The 24,887-nt window shown below is 34.7% G+C and overlaps 1 protein-coding gene across 1 annotated transcript in view; it reads left to right on the top strand.

The window, feature by feature from the left end:
• The window catches only part of PTPRQ (protein tyrosine phosphatase receptor type Q), a 188,623-nt gene that overhangs the window by 79,181 nt on the left and 84,555 nt on the right, over positions 1-24,887 (top strand). The window contains exon 26 of the mRNA XM_077770183.1: positions 23,236-23,559. Within this exon, the coding sequence (XP_077626309.1) occupies positions 23,236-23,559 (324 nt within the window). The remainder of the gene's footprint in view (positions 1-23,235; positions 23,560-24,887) is intronic.

Below are 24,887 nucleotides of genomic sequence, written 5' to 3'. Positions count from 1 at the left end.
AATCCTCCAAATGTTTTACTCATTCTTGTCTAGAAAATGCACCCCAGAATTTATCACCAGTTAGAATCTGGCTTCTGTCTAGGTTTTCATTTTTTTTTTTTAATGTTTATCTATTTTTGAGAGAGAGAGTGTGTGAGCAGGGAAGGAACACAGAGAAAGGGAGACAGAATCTGAAGCAAGGCTCCAGGCTCTGAGCTGTCAGCACAGAGCCCAATGCGGGGCTTGAACCCATGAACTGCGAGTTCATGACCTGAACCGAAGTCAGAGGCCTAACTTACTGAGCCACCCAGGTGCCTCTAGGTTTTCATTCTTATGCCCCTCCACTACATTTCCTCATCTAGCTTATGCCTCTAGCAAACTTCATTTTTTTCGGTACATTGGGTTTCATGTGTTCAATTAAAAGAACACTTACTATGTATGTACTTGCTACTTGGTATGCAATAATAATAGATTAGGTTTTCTTTTTTAAACATACTCAACACTTTCTCACCATCAAATTGCTTTACTTCCTATAGTTATATTGTCCTTTTCCGTTTCTCTGTCACACATAATTGTGTCCATTCTTAAAAGCCCAATTTAAGTGTGTGTGTGTGTGTGTGTGTGTGTGTGTGTGTGTGTGTGTGTGTTTTAAATTCTTCAATGACATGTCAACCTTTAAAGCCACAGATTCCTGGACTTCACCCCGGACTTGCTGAATCATAGCTCAAAACATAATGCCCAAAAACCTTACTCTCAGCCATCTCTCTTGGTGATCTGATGCCCTGTAAATTATGGGAAGTACTAACACAGGTTACACATGAACTCTGATGGCTGGTGATATGCAGCAGCGAGGACAGGCAGTGTCAAAGACGTCCAAAAGGAGTGATAGGTATTTCCCCAGTAAGTGGGCTGGCAGACCATCGCTATGCAGAATCTGACAGAAGAAAATATGTTCAAATCCAGGCAGATGGTCTGCATCAGGTTGTGTAGCATCAGGTAAAACAGTCTTGATTATTAGACAGGAGCAGAGTCTTAGAGAACTGTATGGAAAAAAAGGACGATAATCTTGAGATAAATGAGAAGTTGAAAAGACTCTGAAGACAAGACAGAAGACTCATTAATTGAGTCCCTGGACACTCGGGATGACTGCTGTATCATAGGAACAAAGCAGAAGTTCAGTTAGTAGAACTGAGACACATAAGCAAAGTAATGATATGCGTTTGATATAGAGCCACGTGAACTTAAGGCACAGGTCTTTGTGAAAGAAAACATTTAATTAAGGATTTGGATTGGATCTTACCTCAGGGTTAGAAGACCACAGGGGTGAAAGTTGAAGGGAATCTAAATCAATGAATTAGGCCAATGTTAGACATACATATTGTGCTATGCACTCCCTTAGTACTGAAATGTTTCTCAAACGTTAGACTTCTAAATCCCTCCATCAGAATTTATATCCCTGAGGCCCTACTCCAAACCTATGAAATCAGAATTTGGAAAGTAAGACTCACAACAAATCTGTATGTAAACAAGATATGTGCATAAAACAGGCAGAAATTGGAGACACGCTCTATTCCTTTGTGAATTTTTTGCTTGCAGGGTCTATGTCTTATTTGTCTTTGTTTTACTTACAGTTCCTAGCAGATACCCTGGGAATTACAGGCACTCACATGTTTGTAGAAGAAAGAAATGAATTGTTTTCTTTTGAAATTTATAATTTTCCATAAGGGTTTTTATTCCATTGCAAAATATTATTTTCACATTTCTATCAGGCAGAACTATAGATATTTTCTCCCAGGCGAGTGTAGAAGTATTTTTAATTAAGGAGAATCAGTCATATGAGACATAAGTATTAATTGGTACTTCAAAATTAAATACTTTTTTGCCTTTAAAATTAAGTTTCAGGTCTAGGATGTAATTATATTTCTGATTACAATATTTGTTAGGTAAATGCTTTTATCTGGGTTCACATGAATTGTTTGTTGATGAGACATTAGTGAGAACTGGAGATTCATTGTTCAGAATGGAAACAGTTTTATAGCTGTTGCAGACTTCTAATTTATAGTGGTCTAAGATTAGTCACGGTGTATAGTCAGCTCTGAGTCACTGACTCTGTACTTATTTTTGACGTAAAGTAAAATCAAATTTGGCTCACTCTCTTACTGCCTGGTGTCTGACCTTAACATTCCTTCCAGGGACTATTGGGTATTTTTCTCAGTGTAAACTTGGTCATATTTGGGCACAGTTAAACATGCATCGTAATGACTGAATTTATGAGAAAATTAGTGTTTGGTCTCTAAGCCGCTTCCATTGTCACAGTCAAACATGTTAGGAATAGGGCAAATATAGATGAAGGCCCCAAACTTGGTACTTTAAACAGCATTTTATGTCAAAATATATCACATGTACCAATAAAGATATTTTAGCAAGTTCATGTGCACACAGGACTGAACTCTTAGAATCTCATATTAGCTCAAAATGCATGCACTTACCCATATTATTTTCAAATCTTAATAAATGTGGTGATTTAATATTGAGTTTTTAAAACTTTTTTTCTGGAAGACAATTTTACAGTTTGTGTTTATACAAAGCTCTTCAAGTTCAGTAATTTAGAATCAAAAGAGAAAACTTGGATGCCCAAAACTAATTGAGGGAAAGTAAAATACACATTTGTGATTTTTAGGAGTGCCAATTTTGGCAGTGATTTCTTTATTAGTTTTTGTCCAATAAGAGGTATCAGGTACGTGTAGGGATCACTGCAAGTCCACTGAGCTAGCAAATATATTAATGGTGCAATATTATTGAATATGTTTGATTTCCCTGTTTTTTTCTTCTACTCTTGGTTATTTGAAAAACAATATGGTAAACTATCTATATGTTNTATGTTAGGTATTAAATATAAAACTTTTTTATATCTTAAGTATTTACTTAAGTACTTAAGACTTAATATCTTATATTATAATCTGCATATAATACTTTTTATATCTTAAGTATTTACTTAAGTACTTAAGACCTAAGTATTAAATATAATACTTTTTTATATCTATATATGTTAATTCTCATTTCTCTTCTACAAAGCCCTGACCACTATTCCCCTAAGAATTATTTAGGAAATGTATCTGTTATGCATTTTATTTGAATCCCTATTTTGTGGACCTCTCTGGCAGTGCGGAGACCGGGCTAACTGTGATTATGACTAAATTTGATCTCCATTTACCAGCTTTTTGAAAAAATAAAATGTTTATGTCATTTTTTGGAATTCACACCATTCTCAAATACCATTTAGTAGGCTGAATGTGGGTGGTAAAAGTATTCCTTGGGGTTGTAAATTAATGCACTAATTCAAAAGTTCGCTTTTTCCTTTGTCTGCATCCCACTGACACTGCTCTCCTTATCTGTCTCCTCAGTTGAGATGAGAAGTCAAGCATGTAGGAAAATTGCATGATCCTGTTTGTTCTTAAGCAAGTGAACTGACACATTCTACTTACCAGCCAGTAATTGCTGAAAGCGTAAAAGCTATTATAGTTGCCTGTCACACATCAGAAAGAAATAGCTATTAGCATTGCTACTCTAATTGAAATTCAAGTGTTTTACAAAATATCTCTCACATAGACTTAAGTATTAAATATAATACTTTTTTAAAAGTGAACGTCAGGTGAGAAGTATCTTTTACACTTGTAGTGTGGAATTTTGACCAATGCATACTTACTTAATGCTTACCATGTGCAGGCTTTGTGTTTGGGGTTCAAGAACCAAGTTTGAATCCCAGATAGCACCAGTGATCTCTGCTGTGTGCATCTAAATAACTCTACCATTATTGTAAAGACATACCCAATACATATAAAGCAGTTAAATACAAAACTATATTAATGTTAGTCAATTTTGTGGATTGAAGATTGAATCAAATGGGAATTCAAGAGAAATAGATTGTATTGAAAGCTATGTTGAAGAAGTGGAATATGAATTAGATGTTGCTTATTGGTAGCTTCAGAATTTCTATATAGGAGAAGCTTAGACTCAGTAACCTAATGGGAAATTATGATATGGTCTTGAACCTTGAATTTCATAGACAATTACACCAGTGTTTACATAGATTGTCTGATATAGATCAATAATATAGCCAAATTTTTGAAATATTCTTTTTTTGTTTTCTTCCATGTGTTGTGAGAAAATGTCATAGTACATGTCAAAGAACAGTCTTCGTTTTAGTTGAGCTAAATGAATAGTAGGGAGAATTGAAGATTATGGACACTCATGGTTAACCAGCCTATGGCACAATCACTATTCATGGAAATAGTGAGGTTAATAGAGAGAGGAAAGTAAATACGATTTCCAAACTGCACCAAGAGAAAATACACAGTGGAATAAAGGAATGGAATATAAGGGGTCAGGCCGAGGTGAAAGCCTGATAGAGGGAGGAGCATTGTATTGGAAAGAGCGTAGGAGGGAAGGTTGAATAAATAACTTAGTGAGCCTTACTTTGTTTTTGGTTTTGCATATTTGTAGCAGAGGCTTGAATATATCATGGAAAAATGAGAGCTCTGCTAACTTTAAAATAGGAAGCAACATAAGTAACTCTAAAAATAGCTGATTGTTTTTGACCATTGTCCTAAAAGACTGCAGTAATTTTTAGAAGAAGAATTTGTTCATCACATAGTTACTGAGCCTTCCGAGTCACAAATAAGATCCATAGTCGTCTTAATGGCCCATAGGGTCCTTTTTAACCCACCATTCTCTTCCCTTAGTTATGTATTATATCCTCCTTTATCTTTTGAAATTTATCATCAAATCCCACCTCTTAAAGAATATATGACTTATTTATCATTGAACCTCTTCTCTGCTAGATTTTTCCATCCTCTTTATCTGCTTTACATTTCTGTGTTGTATATAGTATTGTCTACAGATCTGTCCTCATTACAATGCATGTTCCATGAAGACAGGGGTTTTTCAAAGAAATGCCCAGAAATGTGTCTGAAGTACAGAGAAACACAATAAATATATTATGAAAGATTGAATGAATCAACTAATCAATCAATATATAGTTCTAGAAGAGTGATAAGCACACAGTAAACATTCAATATGCACACGTCAGGAAACATAAGTAGAAACTTACAATTACAAAATTAGTTCTAGACAATTATATGGTAAAATATCTAAGAAAGGTGTGTCTTCTGGAGTATATTTTTTTAATTAAACTTTTTTATTTTGAGATCATTGTAGATTCACATGCAGTTATAGAAAGCAATTCAGAGAAATCCTGTGTTCCGTGTATGCAGTTTCTCCCAATGGGGGGTTTAATAGTCTTATAAAACTATAATATATTATCACAACCACCATATTTATGTAAATGTAATCAAAATAGAGAGAACATTTTCATGAGAATAATCCCTTTTATTACCTTTGTTCAGCCTCGCCCAAGTCTTGCCCACCCATCTTGCTCCTCCCCCCATCCTAAGCCTCTAACAACCATTTCCTATAATTTTGTCTTTTTGATTGATATGTTTATATGATTTTCCTCTTTAGCATATTAATATGATGGATTATATTGACTGATTTTCTAATATTGAACACGCCTTTGGTCTTTGGAATCAACCTCACTTGATCATGGTGTATTACTTTTTATATATTACTGATTTCTAGGTGTTAATATTTTGTTAAGGCTTTTTGCATCTGTATTCATAAGAGATATTGGTTTATAGTTTTGGGGGGTCTCACTTGTGTAGTTGCAGTATCAGAGTAACACTAGTTTCATCATATGAATCTCTTCTAATTTCTGAAAGAGGTTGTATAGAATTGGTACTAATTCTTCCTTAAACATTTGGTAGAGTTCTCCAGTGAAATTCTCGGGGCCTGAAGATCTCTTTTTGGGGAGATTTAAAATTATGTTTAAGTGCTTTCAGGATGCAAAAGTAGAGCTGAAATGTAATATCAAACCAGTTGCAGAAAGTGGTACTTCTAAATAATCCATTTTTCAAAAAGGAAATCTCAAGAGAAATAAAGAAATAAAAAATATTATAAACTAAAATATATTACATTGATATAAAATGAAAATACAATATGTCAAAATGTGTGGGACACAGTTAAAGCAGTGAAGAAAGGGAAACGTATAGCATTAAATGCATACATTGGAAAAGAAGAAACATCTCAGATCAATCATCTAAGGTCACCCTCCCCTCCACTACAGCCTAGGAAAAGAAAAAGCATGCTGAAAGAAGAAAGAGAATAATAAAAATAAGAGCAGAAAACAGGGAAATAAAAAATAGTAAAAAAAGCAGGAAAAATCAGGGAAATAAAGAGCCTGTTCTTTGAGAAGTTAAAATTGACAACCCTGACAAATGAAGACACAAATTATGAATATTTAGGAAAGAAACCACTTCAGATACTGCCAACATCTAAAGGATAATAAGGAAATGATACCAACAGCTTTATACACAAAAATTTTATACCTTAGATGAAACAAATTCATTCTTCAAAAGGCATAACTACCACAACTCACTTAATGTGGAATAAATAATGTGAATAGCCTTATAACTCTTAAGGACATTAAATTTGTAATGATTTTCTTTGATCCACTCTGGTGGGGAAAGGAAGGGCACCTCTCCGTCACTGGCAAATGGGGGTAGGATTCCAAGTTCCCCCTTAACCCTCTGCTGACTCCTCCATTGAGGAGACCTCTCGGCCTTAGTTGGGGAGGGTAGGAGTCCCTCATTACTGCTCTCTACATGGTTATCCATTGACATGGTGAAGGACTCTTGTTACTTCTGGAAAAGGTAGAAGGTCTAGGTCCTTATTTGGCTTTCTCTGATGTCACCCTATCAAAGATGGTTGGGGTGCCTCATTACTGCCTAATGAGGACAGAAGACTAGGTTACCCATTTGACCTTTCCTGTCATGGGAGGGAATGGGACCACAGTTTTCTTCTATGGTTTTTGGGTAGAGCTGTTCTTCTCTATAAGTTTTTGTCTTACTGGGTTACACTCTTTTTAAATGTTTATTCATTTTTGAGAGAGAGAGAGTTAGCAGGGGAGGGGCAAAGAGAAAGGGAGACACAGAACTCGAAGCAGGCTCCAGGCTGTCAGCACAGAGCCCGACGTGGGGTTCAAATCCACAAACCGTGAGATCATGACCTGAGCCGAAATCAGACACTTAGCCGACTGAGCCACCAAGGCGCCCCAAGGCTACACTGTGTTTTGACTACAGAGAGCATGCTTTTACTAGGGCTTTTTTGGCCTGAGCTCTTGACATTTCAGATTGCTGGGTTCTGAGATATATGAGGCAAAAAGAAAATCCAGAGAACTCACCACTGTATTGTTTCTTGAGTCCTGATTTCCCTAGTTGCTCTGCCTTCTCTCCATCTTTCAGAGTCTTCTTATGTTTGCATTATATTTAATGTCTGTGGGTTTAATTGCATTAGTAGAAAGAGTAGGGATAATACATCTATCCCAACTTCTTCAAAGCAGAAGTTCATACATGGGGTATCTTTGCTGTGAACATTTTCACCACAATTTTATACCCTGTAAGGAATTTTTCTTTCTTTTTTTAATGTTTATTATTATTATTTATTTATTTCTGAGAGAGAGAGACAGATAGACAGGGTGAGAAGGGGAGGGTCAGAGAGAGAGGGAGCTACAGAATCCAAAACAGGCTCCAGGCTCTGAGCTAGCTGTCAGCACAGAGCCTGACACGGAGCTCGAACCCACGAACCGTGAGATCACGACCTGAGCTGAAGTCGGACATTTAACCGACTGAGCCACCCAGGCGCCAGAGAATTTTTCTGAAAAAGATAAAAATAACCAGTTGACAGTTTGGTTTGACAGTTGGTTTCATCAGCTGGTTGACTGGTTTCATTTTTCTGCTGATGTACTTCTCCCATTCTTATATTATATAAATCTTAGCCAGCACACATATAACGATGGCACAGAGTTTTGAATCCACATTTCCCATAGAACTTTGGAACATCAATGGACATGTGACAAAATGCCAAGAACAAACAACAGTGTGGAGGGCTTTCACAATGCAGTACAAAGCTCACAAATATGCGTTCCAGTGTTTAGAAACTAAGACATCCTTTAATGAAGGAGGAAATTGTAGCAAAAAAAAAAAAAAAATGAGATGCTGAAAAAAAAGATGAATCAATAAGCAAAAAACTGTATAACACTATGAATGAAAAATCTTGATGACAAGTGTTTAGGTACAATCCAAAAAATAAAATCAGTTATTTGTGCAGTATTGCCATGAATCTACACTATGCATTTTGAAGGTATTCAAATATTTAGTATTTGCAATAGTGTTTCAAATTTTGTCATTCATTTTTAATGTTTCATTACGTCCTTTTGAATGAATCTCCCTCTTTTATTTTTCATGATTTTATCTTCTATGGCAGAAGTGCCTTACAGCCTGTTAGTTATTCAGCAAAGATGCTTGCAAAAAAAGATGCTCACGGCAAAAATTCTGAATATGATGCTTAATATCATGTGTGGTTCCCTTTTTATTCATCTACTCAAGATTAAGTTATTTAATACATATGAAGTAGAATGCTAGGGACTACTGGGAAGACTATAATAAACACATTTATTTCTTGTGCTTTTAAAATTTAGAATTATATAACTTATTATTTTCATTGGCTCTCAGAGATAACCTCATTCAGTCATCTCATTTGACAGACATGGGAAATGAAGCACACAGGTTAAGTGTCTCCTAAGTGACCCAGGACGAATTATTAGCAGAACTCCCACTAATCCAGAATTGCTCCTACTATATGATAATGCCTCCCTTACCTTAGGAATTCAACGAATCATTTGCACTTACTGGAATTAGAATAGTTTTCTTCCATTATTTTACAGTATCTAAATAGAATTTTTATGAATTAGGGAAAATTAGGCCCATCATATGAATTTTCTTATTAATTTGTGCAGATATATTTATGATGTAACTGTATACATACTTTTGTCCAAATATGGATTTAAAGTTTAGAAAAACTAAATTTCTATCATCAAATATGTGCTTATCTATAGTATCAAAATACTGTAATACTAAAAATACTGCGTAAAATACTGAAGCCATTCTGAGTTCCTAGTCACATACCGCATTTTTTATCCTGGATAAGTTCCAAAGGTGTCATGTGGCTATTATGAAATTGTCTTAGGTATCAGATTCTAAATTATAATTTTAAAAGGTCTGTTCAATGTAACTCCATTGGTAAAAAATGAATTTGAGTTACTCTGCTTAATTTTCCTTGACCCCATTGATGCTCTAATACCTTTCATTAAGTATACTCCAGGCATCCACCCTTTTCTTCATTCCTGTTCCAGCTAAAGACAGCTGTTCTTCAAGCAGCATTTTTATTAACTTATTTAAGAACTGGGGCATATCTTATTACTCTCTTTTCCATTCCCGTCCTATGCAGCTGTAGCTGGTACTTTTCATAACAGCCTTTACATATCAACCTCCTTTCCCTTGCACTCCATTTTTTTTCTTATTCTCCTTTACTTTCCTTTTTAAGTAAATTAAGGGTGTGTGTGTGTGTGTGTGTGTGTGTGTGTGTGTGTGTACATGCAAAAACGTTCTTTCTTTATCTCTAGTAACTGTGTTCCTGGAAAGCTTCAGGAATGTGACTGTTGTTTCTGTGAGATTATAAGCGTCAGGGAAAAACACTTAGGAATGGTGTAAAAACTCTGAAAAGTAAAATAAATGACTTTTAATGATGGCAAATTTTTATTAATAATACTGCATTTAGGCTCAATTTTAAAATAATGCAGTATGAATATAAAGAAAGTGCTTTGAGCAAAGAGAAGGTTGTCCAAATTATTGTTAACCACAAATTAATGAGTTTCAGTTACAGGTTTCATGGCATATAAAAAAATAACTTTGGTCAGGAAGCTATTTTATAAAATAAGGCACACATAAATAGAAGCCACTAGATAATTAAACACTTTCAAAATTCAAGTAAAGAAATATGCTTTTTAGTATATTAGTATCATTGTAATTTGAATTTTCATCACCCACTATTCACTGCAACCTCAAATAAATCTCCCATTAGTTCTGCTTCTGGATACCTTATTATGAAAAATTATTACTTAAAAGCAATTTGCAATGTTGGAAAGATAATAAGTATTATTCCATATGGATCACAGTAATGAAATCTGTACAATTAAAAGATATATTAAAAATCAGTAGCCTAATTTTCTGGTTTGTTACTAATTAATTACCCTGCTTAAAATTCCTTTAATGTTTATTTTTGAGACACACACACACACACACACACACACACACACACACAGAGTGAGCAGGGGAGAAGGAGAGAGGGAGACACAGAATCTACAGCAGTCTCCAGACTCAGCTGTCAGCACAGAGTCTGATGTGGGGCTCAAACCCATGAGCTGTGAGATCATGATCTGAGCTGAAATCCGATGTTTAACCAACTGAGCCATCCAGGCACGCCTAAATTAGCCTACTTTAGATAGAACTTTTTAAAAACAAAGATCCTGGGGCACCTGGGTGGCTCAGTCGGTTGAGCGTCCAACTTCAGCTCAGGTCATGATCTCATGGTTCGTGGGTTCGAGCCCCATGTCGGGCTCTGTGCTGACAGCTAGCTCAGAGCCTGGAGCCTGCTTTGGATTCTGTGTCTCCCTCTCTCTCTGACCCTCCCCTGCTCACGCTGTCTCCCTCTATCTCTCTCTCTGTCTCTCTCCCTCTCCCTCTCATAAATAGATAAAACATTAAAAAACATTTCAAAAACCAAGATCCTGTTTGTAATTTTTTAAATACAGCTACGTTAATATTTGTTATATACAAATCTAACAGTTTTAAGGTTTAGACTTAAAATTTAAAACTAACTTTGTATTTAGGATGTTTTTATAGAGAATGGTTCACTGTATAAGACCTGCTCTGTGAAAGCTGGGTAGAATGCTGTTCTCAGAAGTACCATTAGGAATTTTGCCTGAAGATTAAACAAGTGCCAGAAGATAGTTGAAAATAGTTATTGACATACTTGGGCTAATCTGTAAGGCTTCTTCTCTAGAATGGATATATCAGAAATACAATAAAACTGATCATTTCTAGTAACACCTAAATTTGTAAAACATAACTAGAAAGTATTTGTCTGGCATTTTAAATTTCTATATAAATATATATAACTTATTTTGAATATTATTGCTGCATTCTTATGGGAAAGTTTTTTTCTTTTCATGTTTTTGTGGGTCCTTTTTAATGTTTTTTTTTACTTATGGAAAACTATTTTATATACAATGAAATGTACAGTAGTAAGTATAAAATTCATTGAGTTTTTACAAATGCATACTCTCGTGTAACATCAGTCAACAACATATAGAATATTTCCATCTCCTACAGAAAATTCCCTGGGTACTCACTCTCCAGGGCAACCACTGCCATGATTTCAATCATTGGCTACATGTAGTCTTTAATGTCTGGTCTATTTCTTTCAACATAATTGTGAAAAGTTCAATAATTGTTCTTTTTTACTGTTGGGTAATTTTCCATCTTATGAAACAATATTGCATTATTGTTTGTGTGTGTGTGTGTGTGTGTGTGTGTGTATGTGTGTGTACATGTAGATTGTCCCAAACTAAGTTTTATGGATAAAACTGCCATAGATATTTTTGTTTAAATCTTTTCTTGTGGAATTGCTGGGTCATAGTCTAGATATGTGTTTGTGTTTAAGAAACTGACAGTTTTCTAAAATGGTCATACTATTTTAAATACACCCCCAACAGCAATATATAAGAGTTATAATTATTTCTCAGTATCACCAGAATTTGGTGTTAACAATCTTTTTGATTTTAGATATTCCAGTTGGTGTCAATATTTTCTATCTCGTTATGTTTTATTTTCATATCAGTGATGATTAATGATGTTAAATCCTCTCTGAGTTTGATTTTTTTAGATTCCACACATAAGTGACATTATGTAGTATTTACCTTTCTGTTTCTCATTTCAATTAGCATAATGATTTTAAACCTTCCTTCTTTTCAAATATAATCATTTATAGCTATAATCCCCTCTAGATAATTGCATGTCATAAAATTTAGATTTTTTTTCTTTTCAGATAAAATATTTTCTAACTTCCTTTGCAATTTCTTCATTGAGCCATGGTTATATAAAATATGTTTAATTTCTGATTATTTGGAACATTTCTAGATATTCTCATGTCATCAGTTTTTAATTTATTGCCATTGTCAGAATATATCTTTAAGACAATTTTTAAAAATTTCTTGAGAAATTTTCAGTGGCTCAGCATACAATTTATCTTGTTGAATATTCTTCCATGCACAGTTGAAAATAATGTATATTCTTCAGTTGTTGGCTATGATGTTCTATGTATTTGTTATATGTGTTTGATACTAATATATTGCAAATCTAGATCCTACAACTTTTCAGTTTAATAATCCTATCAGTTATTGAAAAGAGAATGTTAAAATATCCCACAATGATTATAGATTTGTCTGGTTCTTCTTTCACTTCTGTCAGTGTTCGGTTCATGTACTTCAAAGTTGTTTTTTTTTTTAACAAATACATACTTATGATTGTTATAACTTCCTAGCTGACCCTTTAATTATTATAAACTGTCTCTTTTATCTTTGGAAATACTCCTTGTCTTAAAAGTTCTTTTGTTTGGGGGTGCCTGGGTGGCTCAGTAGGTTAGACATCTGACTTTGGCTCATGTCATGATATTATGGTTCATGAGTTTGAGCCCTGCCTTGGGTTCTGTGCTAACAGCTCAGAGCCTGCAGCCTGCTTTGGATTCTGTGTCTCCTTCTTTCTCTGTTCCGCCCCCTCTCACGCTCTGTCACTTTCTATTTATATATTTTTATAAATAAAGATTTAAAAAAAATTTAATAAAAAATAAATTAAATTTAAAAAGTTCTTTTGTTTGTATTAATATAGACACATGTTTTTTAGTTTATTGTTTGCATTGCGTATCTTTTTCTATCCTTACTTTTGAATTATTTGTGTTATATTTAAACTGTGTGCCTGATTAGAGCAAAGTATGCCTCTGACGGACAGTGTATAATTGGGCCTTTCATTTGTATCTTGACTGACAATCTCTGCTTTTTAAGTGGAACATTTAATCTATTTATATATAGTATGTGCTTTTTTGGTATATGTTTTTTATATAAATATATATATGTAGTATATATATATATATATATTTTTTTTTTTTTGGAGAGAGACAACATGATCTGGGGAGAGGGCAGAGGGAGAGGAAGAAAGAATCTTAAGCAGGCCATTCACTCAGCATGAAGCCCAACATGGGGCTTGATTCCAGGCCCTGGAATCATGACCTGAGCCCATATCAAGAGTCTGATGCTCAATCTACTGAGCCACCCAGATGCCAATAATCTGTATTTAAAGTCATTATTAATTTTATTGAGTTTAGTTCTATTTGCTATTTGTTTTCTATTTGTCTTATCTCTTTTTTAGTTCTTCTCTCTTTCTTGCCTTCCTTTCGGTTAATTGAATAGTTTTAGTTTTCTATTTTAATTAACCTGTTGGATTTTTAGCTATACTTATTTTTAGTGGTTGCTCAAGGGAATTACAATATGATTATTTAGTTTGTCATAGTTTATTTAATATTGTACAATTTCACATGAAATATATGAAGTTGCAAAAATACAGTTTCATGCATTTTGCCGTGTTTTGTGCTATTCGTGTCATGCACTTGATATTTATATATTGTAAATAATGTACATATATGCACATTATGAACCACAATTTATTGTACTATCTTTACTTACAGGGCCAGTAGGCATTTAAATCAATTGAGAAAAGACCAATATCTTTTCTATATAATTACTATTTCAGGTGTTCTTTATTCCAGTGTCATTTCATCCAGGTAGAGGTTTCCCCAACTTTAGATCTTGGATTCCTTTGGTATATTTTAATCTATCAAGGTTTTCTGTACAGCCACACTCTTTAGAAAATAGGAATGGTTTCAGGTAGCATTTGTTTACGATCAGCATTGGTGGCACTTTTTCATCAGTCAATATTGGTTACAGAATTCATGACACTTTCTTTTTGAGATCTGTGCATGCATTAATCTATTTGTTCGTTCATTTATTCATTTATTTGTTAAACAAATACTTCTTTTTTAATGTTTTATTTATTTTTAAAAGAGAGCAAGTGTAAGCAGGGGAGGGGCTGAGAGAGGTGGGTACAAAGGATCTGAAGCTGCACGCTGACAGCTCTAAGCCTAATGTGGGGCTTGAACTAAGGAACCATGAGATTATGACCTGAGCCAAAGTCAGATGCTCAACTGACTAGGCCACACAAGTGTCCCTGTTAAACAAATGTTTCTTAATATCAATATATACCACATATTATGGGCTTACCTGAGTTTTTTTATGATTTCTTTTTCCAATCCTACTTCACTGCACATTTACTACTATCTTTACAGAGACTCAGTTCATCATCTGCTGTTGTGATACTAAATATACAAATATTCCCCTTAAATGTTTATTTACTCTTAGGATTTCCAAACTTACATATGCATAATTATCCCAAATTGGTCTTTCTTGACCTCTTAAACTAACCCAATCTTCTCCTCCCACGATATCTCTATTTATTCATGTTAACAAGTTATGTAACCAGCATGTCATTTACTCAAATCCCTCAAGCAAATCCCCACAAACCAGTATGTCTTTCTCATTTCTTCATTAATGTCACTGATGCAGTGTAGTCTCCAGGTGTTATAAGTTGTTCTTAATAGACAACTAACTCTGCCAGTAATTACTCCCTAAGAACTGCTTCGGATAAATAATTTCAAATCAAAGTTGTCATTTTTGATGCATATTCTCATGAGATCGCGTGGTATGTAGAACTGTCAAACTAGTGACTTTATAAAACAAATCAACTCACTTTCCCTCCAAGCAGAACATGTATAGCCCATTTTCTTTACAGTGTTCTCCAGAAAACAAAGAAAAGCAAAAGTTTTACTGAGATGTTTCTATAAATAAGCTATGTACTAGCTTGACTTAAAAACTACTATTATTATAGCTGTGGCCCACAGAGTTTTGGATCCCCCAATTGTCCATGTCTCTCTACACCAGTAGGACAGACACTTTAAACATTTTTAGAAAATTTTGTCCTGCTTATAGATACTTTCACAGATCTCTTTCATTTGAATGGGATATTTTAAGATGATTTAATTCGGCATTAATAACGGTATGTCAGTCCATATTCCCAGCTTTGTTGTACCACCTAAAATCATGTGTATGTAGCTTATTTTGATAAATTCTGGCCCGGCTGCTCCAAAATCTATTTCTGAATTAAGCCAGACTTCTAGAGAGAAGTGTGTCTGAACTGAATAATTAGAACCTCTGAAGAAATAGTTTTACAAAAATATGTTTAATGGTTATTCTGCTTACTCACATTGAGAGACATCATAAGAAAGAGCCCAGTTAAAGGTACTTCCCATTTACTGTGGAAGGATGTTGTTGAGCATGCTGTTCATTAAATTACCTTGTAACCTGTTCATTTGATTTTTTTGGGAGAGAGAAATATATCTTTCATCTCAGTAATAGAGATGATTGCATTTTCTAATTCATTTAATTTTCTTTATTTATAATCACAGAGATTTACAATCTTAAATTGTTCCTTTGTGTTATTTTCTATAACACAGAGCCAGATCATAGTCTCCCTCTAGGAGGTATACAATGTACATTTTATCTATCGACCCAATTCCTGGGTTCATTCTGTGTTTTATCTCTTCTCTGCCCAATAAATAATCACATTCTGCTGATATTCTTTTGCCTTTTTTAAAAGTTCTGTTTCTGATTATTCTTCATTATTATTGTAATCTGCATCCCACTGTATGTATACAACATCTAACCACCTCCTATCAAATTAGACTTTTCCTATTAACTAGCTATGTGGAGGCTCGGGCTTTCCTTAAGTTTAGACTTTATGAGTGCCTCCAATAGTTACCTAAACTCACCTCTCAAACTTTCGGTGCTTTTCAATAACATAACACTTGATGGCCCCCGCTTTTTCCTTATTACTTCTTTAAACTTTCTTTTTCCAGTCTAGTATACTTTCTAGACTTTGACAAATTGTAGCTACTTGTATCTTTCCCATACTCATTGTGCTTAAACATCTTTTCTAACACATAGTTACTGATTCTCAATTGTTCCATCAAATTATAGCCACTAGATATTCTTCCACTGAATCTTTCCTTTGGGCATCATCTGTTTGTGGTGGTTTCTGTTAGCTAAATTACTTTTCATATGTGTATGAAAAGCAACTTATGCCCTAAGACTAATAACTTGCTCACACCATTCAATATAAATGTTCAGCAAATGCTGTTGATTAAACTCAAATTAGTGCAAAATTATATCTGGCACGCTGAAATATTTTTTGCATTCAACTTTGTAGGAATTTCTATTTTTATATTGATTCATACTGTGTTCGTGTTGGTAACCATACTTTTATTTGTATATGCTCAGATCACATATTGGCATTTTGTGTTTCTAAAAGGATTGTAGATTATTTACAATTAGTAGAGACAAAAATATTCTTAATAAATGAGAAACATTGTGTTTATACTTTTTTAAATTTTGTAAATATAATTTATGAATATAAATTTTCAGGCATCTGTTTTGCTTGAAAGAAAGTACATCTGTGGTAGAAGATAAAAATATATAGTCATAAATAAAGAATTAAAGAAACTTGGCCTTTCATGTTAGTATACTTAATCAGGTCGGTGAGAAGTCAATACAGACTACCATAAGAATCTTATCATGGGAGCTTGGCAGCTTCTAATAATTGATATTCAGAAGTTTAGAGCATAATTACACTTTATACTCACTTTTCATCTTCTAAGTGGAACCCTACTAGTCACTAACAACTGACATGTATTCAACCTACAACAAATGTCACTTATATATAAGTTCTACAGACTTTCATTTCAATCATAATGAAAGGATATCACAGATAAGAATAATTTATGAATAAAAATGTAATTTATGGAATACCTTGCCAGTGAATGTTGATCACTTCATCACAGTTCAGTCATGTTTAGAAAATCTAAGCAAGCTGTGTGATTACTCCAGGAAGCATGGAATGATGTGTTCAAATTAGTACCATCTGTGGGTAGAAAAAAAATTGAGGTTTTTAGTCATTCTTAAAGAATGGAAATCTGATTCTCCATGCTAAAATGAGTGTAATCCTTTTTGTATCTGAAATTCAATAGGGCAGTTGCTTTGAAATAGTCTAGTTCAACACACAGTTCGTCAAAAGAGAAGATACCACATATAAATGCTGGTCATTTATGAGTGCCACTGAGGTAGCCTTGTTTTAAAAAAAAATTGTCTATGAGTTATACTGTATCTTTGGCTTCAGCTTAGATTTATTTCTGGTTTATATTTCTAAATAAATTTGTTTGGAATATGTGGGTAAATTTTGTACTACATGAAAACCAAAGAACTGTTTGAATAAAACATAATTTATTCATATAGTCAACACTTATTGAGTGCCCATATGTGCCATCACTGTGCCTGTCAAATGGAAGGCAGCTCAATTGTTGTTACTCTTCTTTTGGTCAGGTTACAAATAATTCTTGTTTCCTTCTCAAGTTAAAGTACTATCTTTAGATCTTTATTTTCCCCCCTTTGTGGTATTTATTTGGAAAACACAAGAGTTTGTGGACCAGTATTAACCTGCTGAAAATTTTTACTGTATAACAAATTTTGCCATTCACTCCTAAAATCTGAATATTGGAGGGGGCAGAAGGTTGGTCATAGAACCATGGGCATTTAGTCATCCCTTTTGCAGAACTGGGAAAAAGGTAGACTCTTGCCTTCTCCAATTAATTGGATAATTAATGCATCCCTTTTTCTTCCTAAAGTAGGAAATACTAGGTAAGAAAAATTAAAACATGGAAGGGGTAGTTGATCATGGACTCAAAAGAAAGGAAAATGTGCAGATCATACTTCCTGGCTCCCAGGGAAAGAACCGATAATAGTCTATGATTTTAATGCAAATGAAAAGTCAACCTTCTCAAGTATCCCCACTGCGCTTAGGATAAATCTAAAAATCTTGAATCCAGTCCAGAGGCTTAATTAACATTATCTGATTCTGGCTTATATCTCCAGCTTCCTACCTTTCTATCCATCTCCTTGTGGAGTCAGATATGTTTCTTAAGTGTTCCTAAAAACCATGCTCTTTTCCCTCAGAACCTTAACAAATCCTGATTCTTTTCACCTAGGAAGCTACACCTTCTCTGTTAGTTCTCCGATTAAATTAAAGCCTTTCCTGACCATCTATTGAAATCAAATCTCCTGTTCTGCCCTCTTACTCATTTGTTCATACATTAAAAAGCATTACTCTAGACCTCCCGAGACACAATAATATGTAGACTGATATTTGCATGTGTACATAATAAATGATAAGCATACACATTTTGGAGTAATTACTCAATCTTTTTTTATTGATATGAATATAGAATCAAAACCTTTCTAGATCTTTGGTATACATGTTGGAACAAAGGGCAATGAAAAGAGAATTAGAGGGCACCTGGGTGGCTAAGTTGGTTGAGCATCCAGCTCTTGATTTTAGCTCAGGTCATGATCCCAGAGTTGTGAGATGTTGTCTTACATCAGGTTCTGCACTGAGTGTGGAGCCTGTTTAAGATTCTCTCTCTCTCTCTCTCTCTCTCTGTCCCTCCCCTCATCTCTAAAATAAAATTTAAAAAATAATTAAAAAAAAAGAGGATTAGACCTATTGAAGGTGAGTTTTCAGAGTAGAATTAGTATTTATAGTAGGGTGGCTATCAGTTCAAAACAATGAAGTACAGGGGCTCCTGGGTGGCTCAGTCAGTTAAGTGTCTGACTCTTGATGTCAGCTCAGGTCATGATCTCAGGGTTCATGAGATTGAGCCCCACATTGTGCTCTGCACTGGCAGCACAGATCCTGCTTGGGATTCTCTCTCTGCCTCTCTCTCTCTGCCCCCTCTCCTCCTCAAATAAATAAATAAAAACATTTAAAAACCCCAATGAAGGACAAACTAATAGAGTTATCTGTAAATAAATTTTAAAAGAAGTACCTCAAGATTTTGAGTTTCCTTTTGGCCTGTGTATTTAAGCAGAGACCAGAAAAGTAGAAATTGGTCATTTTATAGAATAAAATCATATTAGTTTTCTATTGTATGTCACAAGTTATCACAAATTTAGTTATTTAAAACAACACCTATTGGGGAGCCTGGGTGGCTCAGTCGGTTAAGCGTCTAACTTCGGCTCAGGTCATGATCTCCCGGTTTGTGGGTTCGAGCCCCGTGTCGGGCTCTGTGCTGACAGCTCAGAGCCTGGAGCCTATTTCGGATTCTGTGTCTCCCTTTTTATGACCCTCCCCTGCTCATGCTCGCTCTCTCTCTCACTCTCTCTCTCTCTCTCTCTCTGAAATAAAACATTTAAAAAATAAAATGAAGTAAATTAAACAACACCTATTGATTATTAACACAGTTCTGTCGGTCAGAAGTCTGGGTATGTTATGCCTGGATTCCTTACCCAGAGATCCACAAGCTGAAGTCAAGATGTCATTCAGATGTATTCTCATGTGGAGATCAATCCTCTTCTAAGCTCACAAGGTTGTGGCAGAATTTGGTTTCTTACACTTGTAAATCTGAGATCCCCATTTCCTGTCTGGCTCATTGCCAAGAGGTTGCTCTTAATTTCTAGAAATAGTCCTAGATTATCGTATGGCCCTCTTCTTCAAAACCAGCAATGGATAAATTTTTGTACATTGAATATGTCTCTTGTCTAGAATATGTTACCTCCTCTATAATGAACCAAAGTAAACTCTGCTTTTAAAGGATTCATGCTATAAAATCAGGTCCACTGGATAATCTCTCTCTATTTTGTTTATTTTTTATTTTTTTTAAGTTTTCATTTAAATTTCAGTTAACAGTGTAATACTAGTTTCAAGTGTACAATACAATGATTTAACAAGTCTATACAACAGCCAGTGCTCATCACAAGTACACTCCTTGATTGATTTAGTTTCTTAATTACAGCTGAAAAATTTTTTCATATCAGCACCTGTAGCAGTGCTTGGTTGAAGAAATTGGAGGAAGGGGAGTGCACAGGGGCCAGGAATCTTAGGGGGACAACTGCCTACATAAAGGCCAGACATAAAAGGACAAATTTTGACAGGATCATCTCTAAACTTTCTTCAAATTCTAACCCTGTCATCTTTTGACTCATTTGCCTGTTCCATGAATTCAACCACCAAAATAGCTCTCAAAATATATTTCTTTCTTATTGCTACTGTCTTCTTTATCCTGAACACATTCAGTGATCTATAAATTTGTCCCTTCTCCAGTTGTGTAATTACCAGACTAGACTTGATAAAATGTATTTCTGAACATCTCATTCTGACACAATGATAGCTTTCCATTGCCTGACAAACTATAAGTCCTTCTAACACAGTATGTCCCCAGGTTTTTACACAGCCTTTCTGTTTGTAATTGCCAGTATAAATTATAAACTGTAGTTGAACTTGACTTAGATCACATTACCCCCTTTTTTAAATCTCTACCTTTACAATCAGTGAAATTCTATCTCACATGCCACCTTTCTCTTAAAACTTTACTGAACTCCCAAATTGCCCATATATCTAAATTTGTCTTCTCTTCAGGTGGTCTGAGTTCAAACTTAGTGTCTGAGAGATTGAAGTAAATTATGGAAATTCTACCTTTTATGAAAATTCTATTTTTTAATCAGATCTAAAACTGATTCCTCTATAAGGTAAATTTTCCTTAAAAATAACATTTTCTCTAGTTGCTTTTCTGCATAACTAAAAACAGAAGACGGGGTGTGTTGTAGGTAGCATATCAAACATTCTGTTTGTGATGCTACTTTAAAGGTTAATATTTAATTAAATACAGTAAGATTTAATGATAAATATTAGTATTGGAAAATAGAATAACTTAATCTGATCATATGGCTTTAAGTTATCTACTTCTGTTTTCCATTGAATTAGACTTTCTCTTCTCTTCCAGATTTAGGCAAATATATAAGCAATAGATCTATAGATAATTCAATAAAAATCTAAGAGGAAATATAAATTTTTAACTGGAGTCTAGACCTTTCTACAGAACTCCAGACTCATGTATCCATCTACTATTTAACATCTCTTTCTGGGTGTCTGATAGGCATTTCAAAGTTAACATGCTCAAAATAAATTCTTAATCTCTCTCCCCAAAGTTTACTCCTTCCAGCTTGGTTAATAATGACTTCATCTTTCTGTTTCCTCAATCCAGAGACCTTAGGGCATTCCTCTACTCTCTTTTTCCCTTCCACCCCACATGTCACACATCAGCAAATCCTGTCAGCTCCCCCCTCAAATGATGTTCAGCATCTGAATGCTTCCGTTCATTTCTGCTGCTGTGATCCGGGTCAGGCCATCATGATCTGTTGTGTTGTCAATCCAACAGCCTACAAATTGCTCTCCCTATTTTCACCCTTGTCTCCCTTCAGCCTATACTCAGCATAGTGGCTGGTGTGATTCCATGAAAACATGTTAGAACTTGTCATTCCTTTGCTCAAATGAAACTCATAACAATGTCCTACAGTGTCATCCTACACAATCTAGCCCTCATTATTTCTTCTTAGACATTAACTCCTTCTAGCCACACTGGCCTCCTTGTTATTTTCCAAATATACCATGCATAGTTCCAACTTAGTGCCTATAATAATGCATTTTCGCCTGCAGGGAATATTCTTTTATCAAATATTCCCATGGCTTTCCCCCAACCTTCATAAGGAACATCATGTCTTCTAATCTAAAAAATTGCTTTAGATTAGAACTTCACGTCTTCTTTGACTACTCAATTAAAAATTTCAGTATCCCTCAAGCACATCTCTCTCTTTCTTATTTCTTCCTTATTTCTCCCCATAACACCAGTCATCATTCAAAATATTATATACAATAATTATTTCTACTTTTATTGTATAAGTGCTATTAAGCACTTGACACAAATTAGGCGCTCATTAGATATTTATTGAATCCTAAATTAATATGACATGTTTAGGGGGCACCTGGATGGCTCAGTCAGTTAAACATCTGACTGTGACTCTGGTCATGATCTCACAATTCCTGAGTTCTGGCTGCATATCAAGTCTCTCTACTATCAGTGTGAAGCCTGTCTGAGATTCTCTCTCCCTCTCCTTCTCTGCACCTCCCTCATTTGTGTGCTCTCTCCCTCTCTCTCAAAATAATTAAATGAACTTAAAAAATATCTATGATGTGTTTAGGAATGAATGAGTTTTCTAACTTACCATTTTCTTATTTTTAAGTGTGGCTATTGTCATATAACTTTCGTGAATTATATAATTTTCACACAAGTTACTTGGTATCATTCTGTCTCAGCCTTCTAAGAATAAGCCCTCGTACACACACAGGAAAGGTATGGTGGAAGAAAGTGCTTATACCACTTAGTTCATTGTTCTTTCGTATTACTAACCATAACGTGCTTGTATTATTACTAGCTCAATAAATGGCTATTTCTTGAAAATAAGACATAAGCCTTACGTATCTTGAATCCTTAACACCAGGCTCAGAGCTCGACACATGATATGCATAAGCAAACCAGTGGTTAGTATGAAATTTATTAAGTGATTCCAAGTAGGACTATGCATATTGTAGGTAATATACAGATACGTTAGTCTGTGTGTATTAATAGTCTGCTGGATGATGTTCTAGAAAAGGTTTTGTCAATTTTAAATATATGCAAGATAAAACAAAAATCAGCTAATTAACTAACTCAGTAATTCAGTTAATAATATTGTTTATTTAAAATTATTTTGTAGTCAACATTTACTATATATAAGGTGTAATTGTGTCTATCTAGACATTCATATATGAGTATGTTTTTCTTGGGAACTGAATATTAAAAGTCAGACCATACCCAACGAAGTACATAAGTTTAAATGAGCATAAATTGTCTTTTGTATCAGTACTTATATATGAAGCCAAAGTAAGTTTATATAAAATTCTTATGAGTGAATTTGGGAGCAAAATTGGGAATTAATAAAATCACAGTTCTTTTGTCCTCTACTTTTTGAGCCAGTGGTCTCTGAAGCATCACCTTAAGGTTCTGCTCATTAAATGTGGTGATACTAAGGGCAGCTGGAAGAAGAGATTGCCACTAGGTGCATAATAGAGACATTGTTTGAATCCATTTCTTCCTTTCATTTACAAACTGTTTGGTAATTCTAATTGTTTTCTATTTTTCTCCTTTAATTTTTAGTCCCCAGTGTTCCCACAAATATTGCTGTTTCTAATGTTCAGTCAACTAGTGCAACATTAACATGGATGAGACCTGACACTATTCTTGGCTACTTCCAAAATTACAAGATCACCACTCAGCTGCGGGCTCAGAAATGCACAGAATGGGATTCTGAAGAATGTATTGAGTATCAAAAAATCCAATACCTTTATGAAGCTAACCTAACTGAAGAGACGGTGTGTGAGTTAAAGAAATTTAGATGGTACAGATTCCAAGTGGCTGCCAGCACCAATGCTGGCTACGGCCATGCTTCAAATTGGATATCTACACAAACCCTGCCTGGCCGTAAGTATTATCTTGTATATGTATTTATACTTTTACCTTCAAGAAAAAGCTCTTTGGATGCTTTTCCACAAAAATCACTCAAAGTATATGTAATGATTGCTCTTGCCACTTTAGTTTTGTATTTTAAAACTAGTTAGCCTAGTTGCTTAGACAGCATTAATCATACTTAGCTAAATAAATTTGTTACTTACCCTAAACACTATCTACATGGAATTTTAATGGCTTCTATGCAAAGGAAATAAATATATACACATTTATAAATAAATACACACACATTGATATCCATTAATGATTTCTACTTAATACAATTGTGTGTAAAATCACTGAACATGACAGTAACTGAATTAGTATATAAACTAATGCAAGTAATAACACTTGTTTTTAATTTAATTGAATCCCAATGACAAACTCCATTTCAGACATTAGTAGTTAGGGCTTTTCTCAGACTTTCAGAGTTGTACCAACGTCCTAGAGTCTTCTCTTGGAGTAAAGCATTATGGGCCCCTCTTGTAGTATATCGTTAGGCTATAGTGATTGCCTCTGAGCACCCTTAGTCCATGCCTGCTTTTTCCTGTCATATATGGATGCTTTGCTGCTTTTAAGCCAACCTTTACAACCTTTTCCGTGACTTTAGGCGCGCACACACACACACACACACACACACACACACACACACACTTGCAACAGCTGAGACACATCTCTCGGCAAGCAGCTTTTCAGCTTGTGCTTTTTACCTAAATAAAATTCCAAGGAAGGAAATACCAAGAGTGCAACTCCTAGCTTGAGATATGGAGAAAGAAAAAATACAAAGAAACACATAGTAAGTTTTCAAAATTATTCTGCCATCTACCCTTCTTCCAGGACTTTTGTATTCAAGAAAAATCTCTTTAAATCCTTTTCCATGGAAATCACTGAAAGTATAGGTAAAGATGCTCTTGCACCTTTAGTTTTATATTTTAAAACTAACTGGTTACTCTACTTGGTTAGATAACGTGATTAACCATGAGTAAGTAAATGTCTATTATTTATCCTGAACACTATCTACATAAAATTGTAATGGCTTCAAAAAAAAAATTGTAAATCAAGTCCTGCCAGCCAGAGCGCTGAGGAATGGCTGCACTGTCTGGAATGCCACTTCCACCCCAAGACATCGAGGGCAAATTTCAAGTTGACCAGGTCACCCATCTCAACACCATCCCACATCAACTATCCAAGCAGGAACGTCAAGTCACCATTCTTGTCACTTGATCAAGACCATTATTAGATGATTCTTTTCCAATCCAAATCACATTTTCCTAAAAGTTTTGGTATGCATAGTAGAGTAACAC

The sequence above is a fragment of the Crocuta crocuta genome, unplaced genomic scaffold (assembly GCF_008692635.1).
Source record: "Crocuta crocuta isolate KB4526 unplaced genomic scaffold, BGI_CrCroc_1.0 scaffold317, whole genome shotgun sequence".
NCBI lineage: Eukaryota > Metazoa > Chordata > Mammalia > Carnivora > Hyaenidae > Crocuta > Crocuta crocuta.
This window is presented reverse-complemented; position numbering and strand designations above follow the sequence as displayed.